General features: G+C 40.9%; 1 protein-coding gene across 2 annotated transcripts in view; it reads right to left on the reverse strand.

Annotated features, from left to right (window-relative positions):
* The window catches only part of CRMP1 (collapsin response mediator protein 1), a 49603-nt gene that overhangs the window by 4092 nt on the left and 29103 nt on the right, over positions 1-16408 (reverse strand). For both annotated transcript variants that reach the window (XM_058837753.1, XM_058837754.1), the window contains exons 6-12: positions 15351-15431; positions 12050-12118; positions 9928-10048; positions 8706-8862; positions 4401-4542; positions 2594-2764; positions 1195-1374 (exon numbers count right to left, since the gene is read on the reverse strand). In XM_058837753.1, the coding sequence (XP_058693736.1) occupies positions 1195-1374; positions 2594-2764; positions 4401-4542; positions 8706-8862; positions 9928-10048; positions 12050-12118; positions 15351-15431 (921 nt within the window). The remainder of the gene's footprint in view (positions 1-1194; positions 1375-2593; positions 2765-4400; positions 4543-8705; positions 8863-9927; positions 10049-12049; positions 12119-15350; positions 15432-16408) is intronic.

Here is a 16408-nt window from a genome sequence, read left to right on the forward strand (position 1 = left end):
GGAGCAAAAATATCACTCCCTTTGTCTGCAGACCTTGCCCAAGGATCAAAGGTCTCCCAAAATCTAGATCCACTTGCAAGACACAGGTTACTTAGCCCAGGTAATTTTGTTCAAACTCCTGCTGTAAGACACTAATCTGTGACATTTGTTTCTAACTTGCTGGTTTCACTATTTTGATGACTGTGTCACTAATTTATGTCGCACTCCCAAGCACTGAAGCCTAAATTAGTAAGTGTGAAGGCCGATATTGTCTATATGGATAATGTAAAAAAATGCAATACTGATAGGCATTTTGCAAAATTTTTGCAGGTGCATTTGCTTTTTACAATACCTTTTCTTCTAAGAAGTGCAGGCCTTTCTTCTGCAGCTTGATAGAATTTGTGTAATAAATGATGAAAGATAAAAGATATCAACCTGCTTGTAGGCTTAATTTCAGCTGCCAGTATCACAGTCTACGGTATGTATGCTTAGTTGAAGAAAATATGAGGTTTATTCAATTCTTCTCATTACCTGTGCTCACACAGTGACTTTCCTGCTCAGTGACAAGAAGCAATTTCCAAACAACTCCAAATTGTTGTGTCCAGCCAATTGGTTTTCAACACATAAGCACTGATAAAATTCAAAACCAGAGGTGGCCTAGTCTTAATCTTGGTCATTTCCTAAGCTTTTTATTAAACAAAAGAGAAAAGTTTTCTAAGTCATTAATGCTGCTAATACCCAGTCCAGCAAGTGCACTAACAACAGTTCAGAAATGCACAATATAATGAGAATCTCTGGCTGACACACTTTACTTCTCTGCAGCATAGCAGTTCAGTATGCAATTTAAAATTCTGGTTTTATTCTGCGTAACCCTCCCTTGTTTACAAGAGGATTTCTCTTTTCCAGAACTTTAACTGAAAGTAAATTCTATCACTTTTCCACCTCTCCTCCAAAGACTTGACATAAGGCATTGCTGGACATAAGGCAATTATGCCAACTGGCAATTTTATGTTCTACCTGCTGAAACTCACGGTGTTAATGCTAAGTTAGATGAGTTCACAATTGCAACCAGTTTTGTGGTCATCTTTTGAGCACGTCACATATAGTCCATCTGATATGGATTCATAACAGCACAACAATATCAAAAAGCAGAGATCCTACTGTGTTTCCAAGAGGGTTTGTCTACAAAGAAGATTAAATAGGATCAGACATTACCTTGTTCCTGATTTTGATGCGCTGGTAAAGATATTCAGGGAAAGGTTTGCGAGGGATGAAGCGGCCCATTCCCTTATTTACATGCAGATTTCCATCTTCAAACACAATCTTTCCTTGGCTTATGACCACAAGAGGGGCACCATGGCACTCCATTCCTTCAAAGATGTTGTACTCAATGGCCTGAGGACCAACCAACATATTCACTGCAAAACCTCTTTCCATTAGTACTTATAATATGTACATTTATAGTCATAGGTTTAGGCAACTGCCATTAAGAAGTGTATAAAAGTGTTTTTTATGAAGGAAAAGCAATGCATTTTGATATGAAATTATTTTAAAGGATCTTTCCCATCAGACTTTCCTGGATGAGACATTTCCTTTCCATCTTTCATCTTCCATCAAGGACTTCACTTGTTTTTGAAAATTTGCTGTATCTAACCAGAGCATTTAGAAGAATGCTAGCCCTAATATGAAGGAAAATTGTGACTCAGCTGCTGGATACCCAGAGGATGTGGTCCCACTGTGCATCTGCTGTGACTTTGTAAGCAAATTTCACAGAGGCCAGCACATGTATTTCTGTCTGAAAAAGCCCAGAAAACCCCAGGAACATCTGAATCTAAATGGGAATGACAGGGCAGGTGATTTCTTGAAAATACAAAGAGATCCCAAGACAGAGAAATAGAAATTGAATCACCCAAATTAACTTTTTAAAAGTTTATAAGTGTTTTTATCTTTTTAATATAAAAATGCAATTTTCAGTAAAACTTTTGGAAGAATTCCCCAATACAAAGGGGCAAAGCACTAAACAGTAAGATAAGAACTTTGGGATAGCCAGTACGTAAGATAAAACCTATCAGAGTCAAAATGAAAGCAACTGTCAGTCACTGGTACTCTGCACTGAGGACAAAGAAATATGTGGCAAAGCTCTGGAATTAAACAGAAAATTCCATCCATGAAGGTGATTAGAGCTGTATTATTAAAACATTTAATGATTTGTCATAGTTTAGAATACTGTTAATTTAATAATGAAATTTATAATTTCATGCTTATTAGCTAAGAAAAAAAAATAAGCTGGTTTTAAATTTATCCTCACAGCCTTATTAACCTCAGCTGCAGTGCTGCTGATTCACACCTGTTTATAGGTGTGCCACAAGCATGCAAAAAATAAATAGTGGAAGGGTATGTGCAGAGAGAAAATAAATCCTTCCTGATTACAATGCTTCCAACACAGGACTTCAGTACTCTCCTGTGCTGAAACATTTACCTATTTCAGAACAGGAGGAGGCAGTTACCCCACTCCTCAGTATCCTGTGGTATTGGTGCCCACACAATTTAGGTTAACAGCTGAAAAACAACAGTGACATTTCTTTTTTCTTTCTGGTTTTCATTTTCTCCTTACCGATTTATGGCTTTTGGCTGTTATAGTCTTCACCTTATCAGGGTCCCAAATAACAACATCAGCATCAGATCCTACAGCAATCCGGCCTTTTCTTGGATACAGATTAAAGATTTTGGCAGCATTGGTGCTGGTGACAGCTACAAACTGGCTCTCGTCCATCTTGCCAGTGGCCTAAAAAACAAAGTGATATGAGCAAAACATGCTTATGAAATGAGGATTTACTATTCAGAGTGCAGAAAGGTCAGGGAGATAGCGGAAGGCAACCCTTTATAGATATGGTGATGTTGCATGAAACAGAGATTGTATCACACACGACTTTATATATGGCTCTTTACTCGATACTTTCAAATAAATGTGTGTGTTACTCCAGGCATTGCAAAGGACATCCAATGAAACCGTAGTGCATGTGATACCACCAAGGTGTTCAGCTGTCTGGGATCCTTATCTCTAAACACTAAGGCCTAAGTGTTTTGTTGCTACTACTAATTTCTATTTAAATATTTAAGCAATTTTAAATCAGACAAACTTTTATATAAAAGTGTTACATGATGTAGCAAAAGGTCAAGATTCCAATACATTTGGGAACAATTCTTACAAATTAAGTCAATTCTATTATCATTATTGTCAGATCTATATATCTAAGTAATACAACCAATTATAAAGTCCTTCCCTGGAGAAATATCATCACCAATAGAACTTGGCATATAGTCAGTGATGGTAATTGCACTGTACTGAACAGCATTTTGACTTCTCAGTACAGTATTTTGGAGTCTTCGCTGGCAATGATCAAGAACAATGTTCTAAGGAAAAACAACAGTGCCAAACCTTTTAATATTAAATAAACACTTATCTTCTGCCTGATAAAATATAAGGTTTGTAAAGTATAAGCTATACACTGCTTTACACTTTACACTCAGTGGTGCAGGACTGAATATTACCACCTGTGTAAACCCTGTGTTGCAGCCCTTCCTGCAGTTCCTTCCCATTGAGGGAGTAACAAAAGAAAAATATCAGCAGTTGGCTGTGCCTTGCTTGCTTCCCTGCTTTGCTCCTGCATGGCAGGTATCTGAAGCTGCTTCTGTGCCTGGAATCTCAATAGCTGCTCCTGAATAAAGTGATTACGAAATACAATCTGGGAGAAGTGTTCATCAGAGCACTGTAAATACTGCCACTTCCCAGTCTGCCATGTACATTCGAGCACAATGCAGCAAGTGTGTGTGAGTGTGCAGGGTGTGCACATGGAGGGAACAGAGGGAGAATATCATTATATATTAGAATCCATGGAACCATCAAAAAATTCCTGACTTACACCGGCACTCCACTGCAAAGTATGCCAGTATGAATTACGTGCAGCGCTCTCCTTCAAAGCATTTCATCATTTAGCCTCAGGCTCGGCTGCCATCCATTTGTAATTTTTCAAAAATGATGAGACACTTCCCAAATTCAAACAATCCGTTCATCACGTTTATATGAGGTCCACTTCAAAAGCATTAAATTGCTCCAGATAACACAGCTCTCAGAAGAATACGCTCTGACACAAACGGAAAATAGAGCAATGGAATCTGGGAAGCCTCAGGTCTAATACAACACAATACTATTGCAGTGTCAGAATTGAAACACAGCCCTGAATTTCAAAAATTGGAAGAGGTTTTTGAAATAAGCAATTCACCTCACAGTAGTATTCTCTCAGGGAATTCTCAGAAATATATCAGAAAGTCACTTAAGCAATGGCCAAGAGTCTCCTGGCTTTCATTATTCAGCCAACACTCAATTTCCTTTTAGTCTATAAAAGTAAGTTATTACTTACTACAGCTTTGTCCCAGACAACAGTCATCCTTTCCTCAATTCCATTGACCCCTTCGGGAATCATAGTGAAGTTGTCCTTTCCAATGGCTTTCTGGGCAGTGCTATAGGGGCAATGTCCACTTCCCGTCACCTGCAGGTCCCCACTGTGGAGTTAACACACAGAAGGTTTAGACCAGGCATCACCAAGGTGACCTTGGTCTCAGACAGGCTGTGAATGGACCTTTCAAGCCTTTCAAGATGGCACAGGCTGTAAATCATGCCAGCAGCCTTTCTGTGCTGGCTACAGATCACTGAGAGTAACAATGGCACTGGACATCTCCACTTTCCCCCGGGAGCACCCTGAACTCCCGGATTACAGCCCCCTCCGGTTCCAGGCTGCTTATCGACAGAGATCAGGCAAAAGCCCACTAACCAGGACAAAGGATTACTCCAGGATTAAGGGAATGATAGGAAGCTTGTATGAAATGTCTGCCACTCTCAAGATAAATTGATTCACAACCACATTAAAAAATAATAGCAAATTTCACAGTGCAAAGCCTTGAGCTTCAAATGTGTTCCCCTGCGTTTCTCTGCTGCACATATATTTTTCGTGCAAAACTTACATGAATACTTCTCATCTGACCTTCCAAAACAGATCCAAGAAAATAAAAAAAAAATTATCAGGTAGTTTTCTAATTAAACAACAAAAGGTGGTGCAAGTCAAACACATGGTCTGGATTAATCTAACTTAAGGGCCTTACACAGAAAAAGGCATGGAGAAAAATGCAAAAAGAGCTACCATTTATAATGCTTTTATTTGAGAGGTTGGGTTTTTTGACCTAGAAAAGAATTTTTTTGCCAGAGAGCAGAACTGGATCACAGCTGCTCACGGAAATAAGGAGGAAGAACATAATCAATATACAGAATATTACAAAAATAGAAAGACAAAAAAGAAGGTTCTCTAATATCCACAGGAAACATGATATTTTTAGCTCTTGATTAAGCTTGCTTGAGGCAAGCACATTAGAACTCACTATGATTTCTCTTGAATCACTCCGTAAGTCCCCAAGAGCCTGTCATCCTTTTCTTTAACTGATAACGTAAATTCTACCTCTGAAACAACTGAATGATTCTGGTCCTCTAACCTAGATCCAACAAACTAACAAACAGCCAAGTACAGAAGAAAAAGTGTCACACATGAGTAATTCTAATGCCATTTTCTAGGCTGCCAGCCCTAATGATTGCTGACAGAGAAGAGTCCTTGGCCTCTTTGCTGGTTCTTCACCACACTCACAAGCCATCCATCCAGTTTTTAGCAGAAGCCAAGCCCATGAATTCAGTACAGAAAAGGCTGCTATGCTTTATCCGCACCTGATTATTAATGACTGCCTGGTTACTCCACAGGATTAAGCCAATTTCATCAGTTAAGTGTTGATTTATATTAACAACAATAAAGTCAGAAGGCTGCAATGCCATTTCTTACTTTTTGATGCTCTTCTAATCAGCAAAGCTTCCACACACTGATATAACCATGAAAACCTGTCACAGCCAGGCCCTGTAACCCTGCCCACTTCTCTGAGCTTATGCTGTGCTTCTACCGCCGCACTACAAATTCCTACACTGAAAGATACAAAGGGCTTTCTTTCTTACCTCCATATTCCTCTCCTCTGACATGTAATGACATTATTGACATGAACTGCACTCCCCAGTCAAATCAATGGAAGACTTCCAAAACTGAAGTGTGTCACTTGAGAGCTTCCCATCCCTGGCTGACCCATGGGCACTCCTACAGTCTGAACACACTCTACTGTCAAATTGGGGAAAAGCATCAATTAAAAAACTGAGAGACAAGAAGGGATCATCATGAACTAAATGCCAGATCCATAACTTGTCTTCCTATTCTTCCCCTTAAACAAGGCTTTCATGACATCTTCTGTGTAGCACCAAGATCTCACATCTCTGGTTCACAGCAGTGGCACATCACAGCTGCAGTAATGCAGCAGCACACCATACAAGATCAAAGCTAACTCAAGGGCATGGCCCACAGATGACACAAGGACCTAATCTCATGAGGCAAATTCAATCTGCAAATCCCATGAGACATGAAGGGGTTTTACACATTCAGCTTTTCAGTGGAAAATCAATGCTTTCTGTGGAAAAGAGCACAAGCAGTATGCTGCATGCTTGCAAAGGAAGGATGTTGGAGGGATTTTTTAATGAATGTAAAATATTGGTATCCAAATCAACAGTGTAATAGAAATGTGAAATACTGTCTTTAACATCATCCTTGCATAAAATTCCCCATGAATGCAGAGCAGACTGATAATATATACAATTCTTTTTAGTTTCACAGTATAGATTTGAAGTATTAAAACTGAAAGCAGGCTAAGCTGCTGTCATTTAAGATCTAGGACTTTAAACCACTAGGAAAAAAAAAAGCCATTTTTGAATGCTTGGAGAAAAATGAAAACCTCTGTAAGTCCTGAGTTTGTCTTTGTGATGTTAGTTTAAAAAAGTCATTATTTGGATTCCATTTCTAAAAATGTTCTTGCTATTTTAGCTAATGTGCTTTGACCCACATACTATTATTTTGGGACTCTCTTCTACAAAGTCACTCTAACAGAAGTGAGTGTAACAGAGTAAGGAGTCAAACATTTTGATACACATTTACATGTGCCAGCTAAGAGCCTTACTCTCACACAGGGAGCTTCACCCTTTACAGTGCTGATAGTGATGAATTAGACCAAGGAAACAATTTTTTTTCTGAGTCCTTATTTGGAACAAAAAGCTCAGTTATGGAAAAAATATTTTTGCCTTCAGACTGTCAGAAGAGAACTGCTGAGTATTTTTACCAGAACCACATGTAACTCAGAGCTCAACTGCAGCATCATCTTTAGAGCATGTGAGTTAAACCCTGGGTGGCTGCACAGACTGATCCATCGTGTGCAAGGGGAGATGTGGCACTGACTGATGGCATCTTTCTGTCATTTGTGTGTGCCCACCCACCTCCCAGGCAGCTGCTCTAAAGATGATCACTTGCAAGGTTCAAATTTCACTGCTCTGTCTAGGGCATTGTAAACCTCAGAAAGGGGAAGCAGGAGGTGAGGTGGGTGCCACCACATGAAGGTAAGTAAGGATATGAATGTTGAGGTCCTCACTCCAGCCCTAGCAATCTGTCCTGGTGGGGCTTCAGCTGTGAATTTCTACATCATTTCAGAGTAGATGGTCTTTTGCTTAAGCTAAGGAAGACCCTCAGTTGGCTACAGGCAGGAAATACTTTCAGAGATGGGTTTACAGTCTGGGTTTCTGGCAAGGCACTGCTGATACCTTCTTTTCTACATGAGAAAGACACTTCTTCCTCTGCTGTCCACATTCCTTTCACCTACCTAGTGATTAAACTCTCCCTGCCAACCTGAAGGCAGTCAGTTCATATCCCTATCCTCTCAAGAGATGGCCTTCAGTCTCCAGCTGTCTCCACCTAAGTCCTTCACAGTCTCCTTTGTAATCCACTCTGGCCTCTTTCTCCTGACATACCTGCTCTTCATGTACTACCTTGCCTTCTTCCAGCTGGAGGACCCCAGACCCCATAAAGACACAAGGCAAGCTAAAATAAGAAGCCTGCAGGAACTCGACACAAGGAATGTATGATTTTGGTCCCTCTCAGATGAAGGCAAACTACCAAGTCAGAATTTTTCCATATGCAGGAGATAAGCCCACACAACTCTGCTACAAACACAAGTTAATTTAGGAAAAGCCAATTTTCAGAACTCACAGCTGAGAGCCTGCACCAACTTCAACAAAAATTGCACCAAGGAATTTTTAATGGTTCTAGGTATCTCTGCATTCAGTAATAGCCCTGATTTCAGGAGCTGTGCTTGTCAAATATGACTGGGGCTTAAAACTGAGTCCGTTCCCAAAGATGGGGATGTATCCATCAGGCTTTTGCTTATGCTGGACAGCGACAGTGCCATCCCATCATATACCAACAATTCAGCTAAAGAAAACTGAAAACTAGAGAGAGGGCTGGTTAGAAGTCCCGAAAATCTAGTTGTACAACTAGGAATCGCTTGAAAAGCAGAAAGAGAAAAAATTAATTTCTCAATAGCCAGCAACTGCCTCTCTATCACGCCAACCAGCAACTGGAATGTGCATGACTGCTCACTTGACTGACAGCCTAAGCATAAGGCTATAACTATCTCTGGTTTTCTATGCCTCTTCTCTGCTGTTTCATGTATGAGACTGGTCTAAAGGAAACCAGGCTGATCCCTAGATGCCTCATGCCATATGGCTTTTGCACCATCCTGTAAAAAAAAAATGGAAGTCTTACCATGCTAAGAGCGAATTTAAGTGGTCTGGAGTAGTAGGGTCAGGGCTCAGAGGTGGTGAGGTCACAAAAGCTGCAGCCTTGGCCCAGTTTTTGCTCCAGTAATGTGTCCCATCTGTCCCCAAGCTGGCAGTGATCGGCTCTCCAAAAACAAGGGGACCTTGGAGAAAGCAAGGATACACAGGAACTAATTACAACCCACTCTTCTCTTCAGCACATGACACTGCTTGCTGCATGCAGCCATGTATAATTCACGCATTTCTACATGGCTAGCACAGCTCCCAGGAAATTAAACAGCCCTGGCTTTGTCTGTATGATAAAAAATTAATCAGGAGTCTCTCTGAGCTCTACATGCTTTTGATCAGCCTATTTACAAATCTTTCTTTTTAATCCAGAAGGAGACAGTTCAGACCCGCTTTTAATTTGTACTGTTTTAATCACAGCCATGTTCTCTCTGTTGCTCCAATTCCAAGTGCACTGGTGGTGGATCACTTCAGCAGGCAGATGCCTTTTTACTACTCCCAGGTTGGGCACAGCACCAGCAGATAGCAGCATATGGTCCCCAGCACCACACTCCAAGTCTCCAAGAATACAAACATCAAGACAATAATTTGCTCTTTGGCTTTTCCATATTGCTCACGAGCTTTGTAGTCCCAACCAGCAGAACAGCCCTGACTTGTAAACGCAGCATCGGAAGCAGCTGCCTTCAGATTCACAAGGCCCTTTTGGGCGTTTGTAACTTGGATCCCACCATGGCCCCAGCAAGCAGGGCCAGCCTGCAGTACACATCAGAGGCGGTCAGATCCAGTAGCAAGGCCAGGAGCAAGCTCCAAGCATCTGTAACAGCAGGGTCACTGCCCAAGCCACATCTCAGAGGGTGACAACCTGAAATACTGGCATGGAAGGATGTGCCATTAGGAATAAAGTATCTCCCTCCCAAAAACAGAGATGTAACAGTCTAAGGGAAAAATTAAAGGGAAAACAGAATAGAGAATAGTTACAAATTCAGTCTTCAAGAGGACAGTTTGTGGGGAGAGGTTCTCAACTTAAAAACACAAAAAGATTTTCCCTCATCCTTCCCAGCTATAAATATTTAGTCTGCAATATTTAGTCTTTGGTAACCTCTCCCTATAGCCTGTCATTTGGGTCAAGACATACAGGTTATTTCACTGAGGTTCTATTCAACAAAAAAAACTAGTTTGGGGGAGCAAAGAAAGTCACTTACCTCTCTTCCTGGCCTGTGCAATGATATCAGCTGCACTCTTACTCATCACCTTGGTGATGTACACTGGGCAGTTTATTCGACTGGCAATTGTGATGGCACGGAAAACTGCTTCTGCTTCAAGCTGAGCAAAACAAGAGGGAAAAGTTAACTGCAAATGCAGTCTGAAGTAAAAAACAGTAGGACTGTGCCATATTTCTAGCTGCTCAGCAACAACTTTTCAGGGGTTGATTCTGCTTTTTCCATGGAGAGAGACACAGTGCTGGGAAACAGGGAGCTAACCCAACCTCAAACACTTGGCACTAGTAGTAACCACAGCCAGGCTGTACTCACTAACAGAGTACAGTTGCCCCAGCACAAACATAGCTCCCTGGCTCCCTGCACCCCAGGAGAGGTCATATCCAAGCAGCTGATGTAGTTCCTCCTTACCTTCCTGTTTCAGACTCCTACCCTGCAGCTGAAGGGAGAACAAAGCAAGAAAACTGCCCCTGCTTGGAGACAACCTCTGAGCTCCCCTTGGTAGCTTACCCTATTCTTTACATAATGGTGACAGTGAATGTAAAGAATTCTGAAACAGCAACTTCAGCACTATGGACTGAATTTAGCCCATAATCCACAGAAGCCTTTGAAGCAGTTCCCAGTAAGTCTCCTCTGTCAGCAAGCGTAAAAGCAGTCTCCTCCCAGGGAGCCATCTGGGATGTAGGCACACAAAGAAAGCATCTTCAGATGGAGGAGCAGTGTTTCCCAGCAGCTCTGGAGACTCCTTTCCCCAGCCATCAGTTTTATACCAGATACTTCCCAGATGGATTCATGGTATTGGCATTTTAATATGAAAAACCCTGTTGTAACTGAAAATAGTGGCTCAGTGGCACAGAAATTTCTGTGCAAAAGTTTCGCTAGAAAAGTTGAGCAAAGATCTTCCAAAATCTCATGGCTGGCTTAATCCTTTACAGTTTTGTAAATTATTTTTCCTTAAATGCTTCAGTTTCAGTTCTTGTTTAAGTTTATCCTAGGACTTGTATCCAAACATTTGCTCTGGAAATCCCAAATGCATCTTTAGAGAGCAGGAAAGGAGGCATGGCCTCTGCACTGCAGCACTACAGCTGAGCAAAATTCCTTTCTAGAAACTGCAAATGCAGATTTTCCTTAGGCCCTTGCTCTCATTAAAAGGAAACAACTCAATCCTTTCAGAACAATTTTAGTAGAAGTTGAAAAGCAAAATGAAAAAGTACATAAACAATTCAATAGAAGAATGTTACCAATTAAGCTGATTCCTTTTGCCTTGGGGAGAAGTTAAATAAAGATCTGCAAACCACAACAATCTCTTCAAGTTTAGCCTCAAACCCCCAGGATGTCGTCTATTTAGTCTTCTAGGAAAGCAGTCACTTCCTACTACCACCCTCCACATCCCATTAACAATTTGAGCTGTGTACTTTAGGGGACATTCTCATGTCTCCACATTTCCTTGGCATTAAATAAATTCTTTCCAGATGCCTGAGATGATCCACACCAGAGCCTAGATTTTATCATAAGGGAGCTGCATAAAACAAGCTGTGTCACAGGATCTTTCCATTCTCATGTATTTGCATCTCTACAGCCTGCATTTCTGACACCAGTATATCTGCCAGCATTGAAGTAGATCTGTATGTGGGTGTATACATATGCACAGTATAGATGTGCACATGCATCTTATAGGAGATTTTCAGCCAAAGCATTTTAATAAATGCAGTTACTCTGAGGACTAACCCTCAAGCTGCACTGCTTATTTTTAGCTTGATAAGCCCATTTTTTTGTCATCACAAATCAAAACACAAAGATCACGCTTAAAAAATACATGGACACCCATGTCCAGGGGAACAGGAGTTGAGACTCCTGAGTGTACAAGGACACTGGACTAAGGGAATGCACCTGCTGCAACATCCAAAGGGCTTTTCAGCCAAACAAACAAGTTGAAAGGATCTGGACTTTTCAGACTTTGAGTAATACTGGAAAAGACAGTGGGAGAAGCAGACATCTGCATTCCCTGATGCACCCATCCATCATCTGCACATACAGAAGCCAAGCTCTGACAGTACATGTTTGACAAAATAATTCCACAAATGACAAAATGAACAAAGTCTCCTACCTCTTCTGGCCTGCTCAGGGCATGTCCCTCAGGTCCGGTGATTCCCATCTCCAGAATGCGCTTTTGTTCCTGCAATGTAAGAGATAAATGCTGGCCCATCTCCAGGATGAGACCTGTGCACCCAGCATCTGCAGGGAGATGAACAGCCACATGATCTGACTGCCCCTTTCAGTGTCAGCTGCAAAGCTCACCGAACACTGAAAACACTGGCTCTAAACTGGTCCCATGCCATACCAGCACAGCCAGCAGTGGTCTCTGTTGTGTGATTGAGAGTATTTGTGCCCCAAGCCATTGGGCTGCACCATCAGAAACCTCCTCTGCCCTCCAGAAAGTCCTGCTCGACACCACCACACTAGCCCAGGGAATGGGCTTCAACCAATGGTAATTATGGATACTTCCAGCCTGCCATTCCCTATTTACTTGCTCAAGTTCCTCTCTGGTTGTAATCCACAAAGGACATTCTTAAACTTTCAGCATTGTTGACACTTTCAGTTTTCTATAATGCTTTCTTCCTACACAGTAAATCACTAAAATTATGCTTTTATAAAACAAAACAGTGCCCTCCAGTTGCAAGGGCACTGTGTCCTCATCAAAGAGCCCATCTCAGGACCAATGGGGGTTTGTCAGAAAGAAAATCTGTGCTATCCAGCTTCATAGCTGCGAGATAATTTTTTTCAAAATAGACAAAAAGCTTCATTTAATTTAAGGCCAAGCAGGGTTATTGGAATAAATTTCCATTTTTGCAGAAACTGGTCAACCTCTCTTCATCTGAGGTTGGTCCAGGCCTGACAGTGGTGCAGAAGTGGGACCAGAACTGCTGCTGTACCTCTGGCCCTGGCCTGCCCTGCCCATGGGGCTCTAATGAGCCCAGCTCAACGATGTAATGGCTCTGTGACACAGACAAATGTCCCCTAGAGACCAGGATAAAGTTACTGAACATATTTGAAAGTGTCAACTAATAAATATCTGATCCCAGGTCCCTGAGGGAGAAAAGCTCACACATTACCAACATACCCCGATAAAACTGAGAAAGTTAACACTAATATATACTTTAGCCTTCACTGCAATCAATCAAGGCTGAAGAGGCATTAACAGGAATGCATTACTCTGATTGTGTAAGAACATTTTGGTTAGAAAAACATAAGATTTCATAGGTATTCTTAAAAACAGCTGTTCTGGATTGTTAATGCACAGGTTCTGAACACTGCAGTTAAAGACTTCAGATAATTAAAATACAGCAATAAAATGAAGTTACAACCATGTAAAAAAATAGCAAGTTGGTACAGAACAGATACACAAAGTAAGACAGATTTGCATCTTGAAGGAAGTAATAAAACCAGATCATATTATAAATTGCCCCCTGTAAGAGAACTGGATAGTGCAAATTAAGTAGAATATTTATTTGACAAGATCAAATTTGTATTTTCAAACAGAATGTTCCTAAAAAATCTATGTGCAGGCAGCTTTCTTTTCCTTATCGAAATAATTCTTCTAAATAAAAGCATAGAGAAAGACTGATTTTATGAAACATGGCAATGGTGAACAAATATGTTGATGTATCACATAACTTACATTTATTTACTACTTCCTCTTTTCATAATAATTTTTCTGTTCAATGTTCATTCATATTCAATGGCTGTATATTAAGGCTGCTCAGAGAAAAATGTAACTGAAATAGATTTCTATCAAAAATGCAATACCATGCGTGTGCCTTGATTTTAATGGGCAATATATCAAAACACCACAGATGCCATATGATTTGTTTTATTTTATTTGTTTGATTTGTTTTATTTTATGCCTTTACTACAGTAATACTGACTTAATCATCCTTATTATTAGTTATTTTAATTCTGCTGGATATTTTATGTTGTATTAAAAGTATGAATTATGTATTTAGTAGTTTTTATTCATGCTAAACTTCATGAGAAATCAGCTTTTTTCCTCTCTTAAATTCAAATTAAGATTGTCACCTAGTTTCAGTGGGGTTAGGACACAAATGCACTGTATGCGCCTGCTGACTCCTTACTAGTAACCTTTGACTCCAGTGGTTATTTTGGTCAAATTCAAAGTTAAAAGTGAAAGGCAGATCTCAAAGGGGGTAAATTCTAAGCAGGCAGATTGAGATGTGTTTTTCCCACAGAGGGAAAAACAAAATACACCCAAGGCAAGGGTTCTTACACACTGCCCAAGAACTCAGACATTCCCTTGAGGTTCTCCCTTAGACGTGAGACAATGTGGGTTGCCTTTTCCAGATCTCAAAGACAGCTTTAGCTGCTGTAATTTCCTTGTCAGCTCTGCAGCCCAGTCCTTAGCAGATAAGCCAGCAGATAAGCAGCTCAGCAGATAAATCAGATGGCTCACTCAGAGCCTCACTGACCTAAGAGGGTCTCGATGCACGTACGAGGGATCAGAGGAGTGAGACACCTCTGCAACAGCCTTCAAAGATTCATCTGTCACAAATGTAGCGTCAAAACAACACCCACCCAAACCTGCCCTTTCTGTTTTAGAGGAGAATCTTGGCCTCTGAAAGACCAGTGGGAGATTTACTATCAGCTGCTGTCCTTGGGTTGCCTCCTTTCCATGTTTCCATGTGTTACAGCACTGATCAGAGCCATGGTACAGTCCAGTGGGGGACATCAGCTCCCAGGGCACCTGACTTGGCAAGGGCTGCACGGGAGATTCAGAGCACTTTAATGGAGCATTCTGAACTTGAGCTCAGCTTCCTGGTTCTGAGATACATCTTCTAAGAGCATGGATGATACTTGAACACAAATTTTTGAAATGTCTACAAGATCACAGTAGTTCTTATTCTCAAACTTCAGAGATTTATAAGAATATTCTCAAAAATAAATAGGTCTGTGAGCTTTAATACCCGCTCCAAACTCACTGTGTGTTGCTTATGCTGATAGCTGCAGCAGAAGACTTTAGTACAAAGCTTTCAGATCCTCTTTTGTACCTAGAATCTGTGAACAAGGCTTTACAATCTTCTGCTTCACTTCTATCTGCTGGATTCAGAAGAAACCTTCTTGTTTTCTTCTGGCCCCCTACCTAGCCCTCACCTGCTGTCAAGGCAAGAAGCTGCATGGATCACTGCCCTATCTCAAGGATGGCTCCTCCAGTTATCACAAAAGGACTCCCATTCTCTCATCCCAGGCTTTATACCAGTAGTGTGCAGGGCATCAGATTCAATTTCTCTTTCCAGGGAGCTGCCTTCTTCCTACCCATTCTCTGACTGGCCTATTCAACTTCTCTCTTACACCTATCATCTCACAAAGTGAAACAAAAACTATGGTTCACTCACCTGAGCTATCAAGTCTCCATTTTCAGCATGAACCAGGATAACAGCTCCAAGACTCTTTAGAAAGGTAAAGGCTTCATAAAGCTGCAGGTAGTAAAAGAAGGAAACACTGCTGAATAAGGAAAACACATTACTTTACACTCAGACCTCTCTCTTCACCTCAGTTTTGTACCTTCAATGCTGGTAATAATGTTGGTGAACAGCAAATGACCTCTTTTCTACACAGAATCGGAGCTCCACTGATTGGTGTTGACTTTACCCACCCCTCTACACACCAGCTGCACCAAGACAGAGTCAACAACCCTGAGCAGGGCTGGATATCCCTGGGACACAGAGTCTGCCCCAGCCCCTGCACTGCAGGGCCACTCCCCATGCCCTCCCACACAGGGCTAAGTTTAGTGACCCTCTTTTCTGTAGTTTTAGCAAATGCAAAATAGAACTATTGCCATGTACTACAGACACTTTAGTATGGCGAGAACATCTCTTTTCTGAAGTGCAGACATTTTGCACCTTCTTCTTAGAGCCATCATTGTTGAGCTTTCAGTAACATCTTTAATTCTGATATTAAAAGTTGCAATATTTTCTCTAGAGCATCTTTGGTTTTTTAATTGCTTTCTAAGATTCAACACCCATCCATAAAGAAGGGCAGTAGTTGATCATTTTGTTTTTACTGGTAATTTCTGAGCACACATTTACTGAAATACAGTTTCTTTCCCAAAAGGTATTCATCTTATGTGTCCCTTTTTTAAACCTGACTTCAGTAACATGGGAGCCCAGTTTTCAAACACAGATTAAATATGGAAGACAAAGGTTCATGAGTATCTACTTTTGCACTAGGGCACTTCAGGCAGCATTGAATGGGCTGCAATATACAGCTTGCAACACAGATATTTAAACAAGGTACATGCTATTAGTCCAGCCACACATTAAACATTTTGATGTATTCCTCTTGGCAATTCCAACAGGGAGTTGAATTTAATAGGCACTGCCTCTCAAAGAATATTTATAAATTATTATGTCTAAAATTCCAATTAAAACCACATGTATTGGTGGTGTGACAA

This window comes from Poecile atricapillus, chromosome 4 (genome assembly GCF_030490865.1).
Source record: "Poecile atricapillus isolate bPoeAtr1 chromosome 4, bPoeAtr1.hap1, whole genome shotgun sequence".
NCBI classification, from domain to species: Eukaryota; Metazoa; Chordata; class Aves; order Passeriformes; family Paridae; genus Poecile; species Poecile atricapillus.